The following is a 9,308-nucleotide window of genomic DNA, read 5'->3' as shown; positions in this document are numbered from 1 at the left end:
CCAGCCCCTAGGTGGGCTGGTGTGCCTCCCCACTCAGCCCAATGCTTGGGAGAGAGAAAAGGGGGGGGGGCAAACCCTAAGCCGGGTGGGCCTAAGGCCCACGAGGGGTGCGCCACACCCCTCCTCCCCCCTTGGCCGCCGCACCAGCCCCATCTAGGGCTGCCGCCCCCCAGGAGAGGGAAACCCTCAAGGGTGTGCAACACCTCCCCCCTATATATAGTGGGCACTTTTGGCCATTGGAGATCAGTTTTTTGCCTCTCTCTCGACGCAGCCCTGCCCTTCTTCCTCCTCCTCTGTGCCGGTGCTTGGCGAAGCCCTGCCGGGAGACCTCGTCTCTCCATCGACACCACGTCTTCGTGCTGCTGGAGTTCTTCCCCAACCTCTCCCTCCTCCTTGCTGGATCAAGGTGCGGGAGACGTCACCGGGCTGCACGTGTGTTGAACGCGGAGGTGCCGTAGTTCGGCACTAGATCGGAATCGCTGCGAGTACGACTCCATCAACCGCGTTCTAGCAACGCTTCCGCTTAGTGATCTTCAAAGGTATGAAGATGCTCTTACCCCTCTCTCGTTGCTGGTCTCTCCATAGGAAGATCTGAATATGCGTAGGAAAATTTTGAATTTATGCTACGTTACCCAACAGGGGGAGTAGATGAGTTCTCCAGCAGCGTGACGACGCGCCGTTGATGGTGGTGATCTATTCCTGTAGGGCTTCGCCTAAGCACCGCAGAAATCCGATCTAGAGGAGGAACTACAAACTAGAGGAGAGGGTTGCACGTGGCTGAAATTGTGTCGCAAAAACCCTAAAACCTTTAGTACATATATATGAGGAAGGAGGGGCTAGCCTTGAGCACCAAGGAGAACCTCCTTGGGCTCGGACGAATCTAGAGAGGAGGAGTCCTCCTCCAATCCTACTTGGAGTAGGACTCCTCCCCAAGTTGTCCACCTCTTTTGGGTTTTTCCACTTTTACATCACGGGCTTTCTTTGGTTGACTAGTCAGCCCACTAAAAGCTCTTGGGGAGTGGTGGGCCCACCTGGTGGGCTCCCGGTACCCATTCGTCACTCCCGGTACATGATGTCAGCTGTGCTTCCTTGGCAACGGCGACAGGAATAGTCGTGTCGACGGCACGAGGAATCCTTCTGCTACGGCTAAGGAGCCTTGCGTTGGTGTTCCCTCGAAGCGGAAAGGGTGATGTAGCACAGCGGTGGTAAGTATTTCCCTCATTTTGAGAACCAAGGTATCAATCCAGTGGAGGAGTATCACAAGATCCTGCACAAACACAAAGAACCTGCTCCCAACGCTATAAAGGGGTTGTTAATCCCTTATAGATTGTTTGCCAAGTGAGAACTGAAAGCAACAAAGTAACAAAGCAAAGTAAAAGCGGAGGTGTAAACGATGGATGTGAATAGACCCGGGGGCCGTAGTGTTTACTAGTGGCTTCTCTCATGAAAGCAAGTAGACGGTGGGTGAACAAATTACTGTCGAGCAATTGATAGAACCGCGCAAGTCGTGATGATATCTATGGCAATGATTATATATATAGGCATCACGTCCAAAACAAGTAGACCGATACTGTCTGCATCTACTACTATTACTTCACACGTCGACCGCTATCCAGCATGCATCTAGTGTATTAAGTCCAAAAGAACAGAGTAACGCCTTAAGCAAGATGACATGATGTAGATGGACAATCTCATATCAACGACAGAGCTCATCTTGTTACCCTTAATGGCAACTACTTAATGTGTGCCTTGCTGCCCCTACTGTCACTGGGAAAGGTCACCACATGGTAGAACCCAAAACCAAGCACTTCTCCCATTGCAAGAATCATAGATCTAGTTGGCCAAACAAAACCCAAGACTCGGAGAGACTTACAAAGATATCAAATCATGCATAAAAGAAATCAGCAAAGACTCAAATATATATCATAGATAATCTGATCACAAATCCACAATTCATCGGATCTCGACAAACACACCGCCAAAGAAGATTACATCGGATAGATCTCCATGAAGATCATGGAGAACTTTGTATTGAAGATGCAAGAGAGAGAAGAAGCCATCTAGCTACTAACTACGGACCCGTAGGTCTGAAGTGAACTACTCACGAGTCATTGGAGGGGCGATGATGATGATGAAGAAGCCCTCCAACTCCAAAGTCCCCTCTGGCAGGGCACCGGGAAGGGTCTCCAGATGAGATCTTGCGGAAACGTAAGCTTGCGGCGGCGGAAAAGTATTTTCGTGGATCCCGTGATTTTTTGCTGTATTTTAGGGAATATATAGGCCAAGGATCTAGGTCAGGGGCGCCAGGGAGGCCACAAGCCTGCCCACCGCCGCCTCCCCCTAGTGGCGGAGTGGGGGCTTGTGGGCTCCCTGTAGCCCTCCTGGCTTGGCCCACGGCCCCCCTGACCTTCTTCCGTTCGGGAAAAAATCATTTCAGGGATTTTATTCCGTTTGGACTCCGTTCCAAAATCAGATCTGAAAAGAGCCAAAAACATAGAAAAAACAGGAACTGGCACTTGGCACTGAATTAATAAGTTAGTCCCAAAAAAGATATAAAAGGTACATAAAACATCCAAAGATGACAAAATAACAACATGAAACCATCAAAAAGTATAGATACGTTTGAGATGTATCAGTACACTGTCGGCAATGCCCGAAATTCTTCCGGAATCCAAATACCAACTTCCTATATATCAATCTTCATTTATGGACCATTCCGGAACTCCTCGTGACGTCCGGGATATCATCCGGGACTCTGAACAAAACTTCGGTCACCAGCACATATAACTCAACTATATCGAAACGTCACCGAACCTTAAGTGTGCAGACCCTGCGGGTTCGAGAAATATGCAGACATGACCTGAAACACTCTCCGGTCCATATCCAATAGCGGGACCTGGATGTCCATATTGGATCCTACATATTCTACGAAGATCTTATCGGTTGAACCTCTATGTCAAGGATTCATATAATCCCGTATACCATTTCCTTTGTCCTTCGGTATGTTACTTGTCCGAGATTCGATCGTCGGTATCTCCATACCTATTTCAATCTCGTTACCGGCAAGTCTCTTTACTCGTTTCGTAATACAAGATCCCGTGACTAACTCTTTAGTCACATTGCTTGGAAGGCTTATATGTGATGTTGTATTACCGAGTGGGCCCCGAGATACCTCTTTGTCACACGGAGTGACAAATTCCAGTCTTGATCCATGCTAACTCAACGGAACCTTCAAAGATGCCTGTAGAGTACCTTTACAGTCACCCAGTAACGTTGCGACATTTGATACACACAAGGCATTCCTTCGGTGTCAGTGAGTTACATGATCTTATGGTCATAGGAATGAATACTTGACATGCAGAAAACAATAGCAACAAAATAACACGATCATATGCTACGTTCATAGTTTGGGTCTTGTCCATCACATCATTCTCCTAATGATGTGATCCCATCATCAAGTGACAACGCTTGTCTATGGCCAGGAAAACTTAACCATCATTGATCAATAGGCTAGTCAACTAGAGACTCACTAGGGACACAGTTTTGTCTATATATCCACACATGCATTTATGTTTCCATTCAATATAGTTATAGCATGGATAACAAACGATTATCTTGAAACAAGAAATATAATAATAACTATTTTATTATTGCCTCTAGGGCATATTTTCAACAGATCCATCTTGTCATGGCCGCTCATCCTAGATGCGAACACAATCCTAGACCTAAGATCAACACAGGTACCCCCCCCCCCCCCCGTCCTACCCCATCCTCACTCTGACTGGCGTTGCCGCCAAAGGAGAGATGGAAGTGGGAAGGGATTGGGGGAACCGAGAGAGTGATTCTCAACAAGCTCAGGGATTCGCAGCTCTACCACCTTTCAATCTTTGTCGGGTTTCCTTGACATATGCAAAGTTTGTCCGGGATGCACGACGCCCTCATGAGTAAAGTTATTTGAAGCAACCGTCCTCGATTCTCGCTCCTTCACTGCTCGAGTGTGTCCCTTTTCTTATACTACCCTCCCCACATACACACCGCCCCTCCCTTGTAAATTAAAAAAAAGCAGAAAAGCTAACCGGCAACCGTTCGCGAGGAGCTCAACCATGTGAACACTTACTCTACCGTTGCACGGATATTGGTGCAAGGCCCACGACACGTAGATCAGTTGGAGGTATTCATTGTGAAACGTTTTCCCCGGTGAACGATTCCTTTTATCCTTGCCAAAAAATGTGGGCATAGGGGGAGTCAAACCCGAGATCTCATGCACCTCATGCGCACCATTTACCACTTGGACTGAAACAGGTTCTCTGTACAAATGCACTTAAAAAATTGCGGCCAGCACTTAAATATATTTATGTATATTTTAAAGCTAAAACTCTTTTTAAATATTATTTGAAAAAAATACGAAAATCCATAATTGTTTTCGTTATTGGTAGAACAAAAAAATCCTTTTTAGTTTTTTTAATTTTCTGTGTGCATTTTTTATATATGTAGCATGGAGATTTCTAGGTCTTTTCAATGCCCCCGTGACAATTTTCTATTAAGAACATGACATTTTAATAATTAGTAACAGAACATTTTATTATTAAGAGGATGAAAATTTATTATAAGAGTATATGGTATTTTTATTATTAGTACCATGGCATTTTTATTGTCAAGAGGATGGCATTTTTATGATTATGAGCATATAATTTTTATTATTAATAGCATGAAATTTTTATTATTAGGAGGATGTCAGTTTTATTATTGAGAGCATGACATTTTTATTTTTGTTGGCATGAATTTTTTATTATAAAAAAAGAGGGTGGCATTTTTAATGTTGAGAGAATGGAACTTGTTTTATTTTTAGTGGCATGGTAGTTTTATTTTGAGGCTTATCCAAATATTTTAAAGTAGAACCGAAATATTCACAAAAAATAATAATCAGACCATGGCATTTTATAAACTTGTGCTTATATTTTTATTCATGGCAGTATTTTGTATAGAGGATGGCAGTTTTAAAGTTGTTGGCATTTTTTTTATGGAGGATGACAATTTAAAAGCATAGCATGGCACAAATATATTATAGATTACTCGGCCTTTTCTTGTTTTAAAGTTTAATGTGACAACTTTAAATGAAAAATAGTTGACTGGTCCTTCTCGATCGGCCCCGGGGGTCGCCCTGGGCCCTGGCTGCTCTCCTGACGAATGGACCAGAAATGGATGTTGTTTCTCAAAAAAACGAAAAAGCCAGAAATGGTCGCTGAGAGCTGCCCAGCCGGAGGTCTCTACTGCTGCCCTATCTTCCACCTCCATCGATTCATGGTGGACGCTCACAACCATGTGCAAGACCAAGCATGACAATCTGCACGTTGCGACGGTGGCGACTTGACATCGCTTGGAACATTTGGAACGAGCGAAATCGCCGTGTTTTCAAGCAAAAGACTGCTACTGTGCATGGTCTGCATGCCATGATCAGAGAGAAGAAATCGGCCTCTTTGTTGGGGCCCGGGAGTGTTAGTAGATGCTGTTAAAGGGGCCTCGTTGGCTTTGGTCATCTGGCTCCTGTTTTTTCCCCTTTTCTTTCATCTGCTTTCTTGCATTTCCCCGGCTGGTTTGTACAGTTCTTCCCCTTTCTCAATGAAAAAGCAGAGCATCTGCCGTTGCTCGTCAAAAAAATTAAAAATCGTGCCCTACCTCTGTTTCAGTCTGGCCGTTTGATTGCCCGCCAAGAAGAAAATCAGGGGCGTGGAGCACGTTGGAATACTAGTATATCTTAGATGGGATACTACGATCATGGACAGTTTCAGCTAACACATATTTTATGCAGTTCAAGACAGAGCATTCCTTTTACGCTGCAGTCCCGGAGACGTAGCACAGTACCTCCCAAATCCCTAGTTTTATTTCATTCCAATTTCCAAACGAAATCACGTGCAGGAGCTTTACGCTTACAGTTACATGACTAATTGCACTAAACTATGGCTCCAGCTCAAGAGATCTCACTTGCGACCTCCGGCTCAAGGTCTCTTCTTCTTCTTCTGCTGCTGCTGCTGCTGCTGCTGCTGCTTCAGAAGAATCGCAGCCGGCTGATTGAACCGAACAACGTATAGTAGTAGGTAAGAAAAACCCCGTCTTGCTGACTCAAGTAGCATCAGGGAAAGGGGCATCTGAGATATGGAATGCTTGTGACGAAGAAGATGATCCGTCCGACTCCGATCACTTCACTTCACTTCACTTCACTTGGAGTCGTCGGTGGGCAGGTAGTGCCTGTTGGTGAGCCAGACGGAGTCGGCGACGGCCTTGGCGCCGTCGTGGTTCCGGTGCCACGCGTAGTATGCGTGCGTCCTGTTCTTGATCTCCAGCGTCGCGTGCCCGAAGCTCGCCTCCCTGAACGCCGAGTAGGCCGGCTGCGGCTCCGTGAAGCTGCATTCATTCATATTGTCAGCAATGCATGGCCGCAGCAGAGCAGCCTACATAAAATCAATTCAGAGCTTGTTCACGTACTTGTTGGCGATGCCCTCGATGTTGCCGCCGTCGCCGATGGTGACGTAGACGGGCGCGTCCATGTCGCGCACGGGCGTGGCCTTGCCGTTGACGATGTTGTAGGCGACGTTGGAGAAGCGGCGGCTGCGCTCGTACGAGTGGACGTGGCCGGCGAGGACGAGGTCCACCTTGGCGCCCACGAGCCACTGCTCGAACTGCACCCGCATCGTCTCCCCCTCCATGTAATGGTAGTTGTTGCTGTTGTACCAGGGCGAGTGCATGAGCACGATGAGCCACGGCGTGGCCCTGCGGTCGACGCGGCCCAGCTCGTCGCTCAGCCACGTCCACTGCGGCGTGTACTTGCCGTAGGAGGAGTAGGAGGAGAGCACGATGATGTGGGCGGAGGCGATCTTCACCGAGTACCAGAGCGGCTCCGTGCTGCCGGCGGCGAGGTACGGCGTGCGGTAGCGGTGGGTGAAGGGCTTGAAGGGCACCGTCTCGCCGATCTCCGGCGCGTAGTCCAGCTCGTGGTTGCCGGCCGTCCAGATCCACGGCTGGTACGCCACGCTGCGCTCCACGAAGCGCGCCCAGCTGTCCCACCGCCGGTTGTCGTGCAGCGGGTAGGCGTCGGCGTAGGAGAGGTCGCCCACGAAGAGCACCGCGTCGCCGCCGTTGGCCTCGTAGTGCGACAGCGTGCTGTTGGAGTCGAACGTCTGGCCCAGGTCACCTGGGATCAATATCAATAGATACTCCATATTTAGAAAAAATTCACCACAAAAGATGGCCAGCTTGATTATTATTTATTTCCGCCAAGCAAAATAGAGTAATTCCTTAAACCAAAATGAATATACAGATTTTTTGGAAATAAGTAAATAAATATCCAGCTAACTGAGCAGAGTAGTGTTATCAACCAAATTGTTACCCCAGCTTTTCTTTCCATATTCATTTCAGACAGCTATGGCATTGGCTCACTGTCTCACTGTCTCACCGGGCTGGAGCAGGCATGGTTGTGCACAGCACAGAACAGGAGTGCACATTGTTTCCTGAGGCAGTCAACATGGGCATCTGCATCTTGTCTTGATCGATACATCCCAGGAAATACAGGCCCCAAGGAAGTGGACGTGTCAGCTACTTGCACGTCGGACGCCGGCCCAAGTACGCATCTTAAAATTTTAATCGTCATACGGCGGGCATATGGGTCGACTGACATGGATTGGATGCTAGTAGTAGCTTAGAGTCTATCGACGAGACGACAACGATGACTGACGACCGATGCTGGCCTTCGCCTTCCTCATCTTGTCCTAGATCGATCCTACCAAACCATCTTGTTTCTATTGATCCATGTGGTAGTAACTAATTAACCAAATGTAACTAGTACAACATGGATCTTACAGTATCTTCCACTCCATGAACAAAAGAAAAGTAGTACGAACTGGTTATCATATTCATACCGATGAGTCCGAACTTGAAGGGGACGTCGGGGCCGGGCTTGGGGAGGGTGGTGAAGGAGAAGGTCCGCACCGTGTGGCCGAACCCCATCGCGTAGTAGTACTTCACGCCATGCTGCAAGCACCAACACGATCGAAATTAATGGCGGCCGGCGTGACGGCGTCCATGGCATGATGCGTCTCAAGCTGTGGGCTCGTTTTCGTCGTTGGTTGGACTGGTGGTGGTTACCTTGAGGTTCCTGAGGGTGCAGTGGTGGATGAAGCCGGAGGTGTAGTTGAAGTAGTCGTAGCGCGTGTGCGTGGCCCGCGCCGCCATCTCCATCTTGTCCGGCGACGGGCCGTACCTGACCGTGCCGTTGCCCAGCTCGCTCGCCGTCACCCACGACACCGTCATGGCCGTGCCCGTCTGGTCGCCCAGCGTGATGTGCACCTGCGCACGCAACGAACCGCCAAGAAAGAACCAGATGAGGGACGACCCCAAGAAGAACCCGCTGCGGACCGGGGGAGGGAGGGAGGCGGCGGACCTGCTGGGGCGCATTGTAGCCCGGCGGCACGCGGAAGACGTCGGCGTCGAACGGCATGTCCGCCGTGGCCTCCAGCTTGCGCCGGTACGCGCTGGTCACGCCGGCCTCGCAGCCCGTGGTGACCGCCGCCGCCGCGGCGACGACCACGGCCAGCGCGAGGAGCGCCATGCTGCGAGACCCTGCTTCTTGTAGTGTGGAAGCAGAGAGGAGAGGACGACGAAGCAGAGTGGGAGGCCGAGGAAGGAAGGCAGGAAGGAGGATGGGGTAATATAGGAGGGAGAGCGGGGGAATCTCTTCTCGTCTGTCAGGCTCTAACTCAGAAGCCAGTAAAGCCCTAATAACAAATCAGAGATTTTTAAGCCCGGGTCGTATGATTTGCGGGGAATATCCGGGGATTGTGCTCGCCGGACTAGCCAAGTCGGACGAACTAGTATTAAACTAGCAGTCCGAAGTACGGGGTGGAGAGTTGACTCGGAGCTGGAGATGGAGATGGAGCTGGAGCTGGTCTTTCGTTTGGTTGCGCTACGCATGGGGGGCGCTGGGGAAGAAGAATATGGCGCCCGTGGCGTGCCGTTCCCACCGGGACCGAAGACGGTCGCCGTGTGGGCGCGCCGGAGCGAGATGGGCGGGGTTGTTTGACCGACGATTGGATTGGCACGGCGACCGCGACGGCACGGCCACCGGGGCTGGTTAGCTAGCCTAGTAGTAAATGAGTGGCTGAGTGGCTCGTGGCTTAGCTCCAACTCGTTAAATAAGGCTGGTTGTAATGAGTAGTATCATATCATTCATACGATATTAGTGTATGATATCACATCTGTAATGCATAGTATCATATATTAGTATCATAATGTAGTTCATTTATTGTAATGCAAGA

The 9,308-nt window shown here is 49.2% G+C and overlaps 1 protein-coding gene across 1 annotated transcript; it reads right to left on the bottom strand.

Annotated features, from left to right (window-relative positions):
• Window positions 1-5,859: 5,859 nt before the first annotated feature.
• LOC123452904 (purple acid phosphatase 2-like) lies at window positions 5,860-9,077 on the bottom strand. Its single transcript, XM_045129639.1, has 5 exons — window positions 8,435-9,077; window positions 8,140-8,340; window positions 7,914-8,025; window positions 6,484-7,189; window positions 5,860-6,402 (listed from the first exon to the last, which is right to left on the bottom strand). The coding sequence occupies exons 1-5, from the start codon at window positions 8,600-8,602 to the stop codon at window positions 6,216-6,218; spliced, it is 1,374 nt and encodes a 457-aa protein (XP_044985574.1). The 5' UTR covers window positions 8,603-9,077; the 3' UTR covers window positions 5,860-6,215.
• Window positions 9,078-9,308: the final 231 nt, after the last annotated feature.

The sequence above is a fragment of the Hordeum vulgare genome, chromosome 5H (genome assembly GCF_904849725.1).
Source record: "Hordeum vulgare subsp. vulgare chromosome 5H, MorexV3_pseudomolecules_assembly, whole genome shotgun sequence".
In the NCBI taxonomy this organism is placed as follows: Eukaryota; Viridiplantae; Streptophyta; class Magnoliopsida; order Poales; family Poaceae; genus Hordeum; species Hordeum vulgare.
The sequence above is the reverse complement of the archived record's forward strand: the minus strand, read 5'-3'. Positions and strand labels throughout refer to the sequence as shown.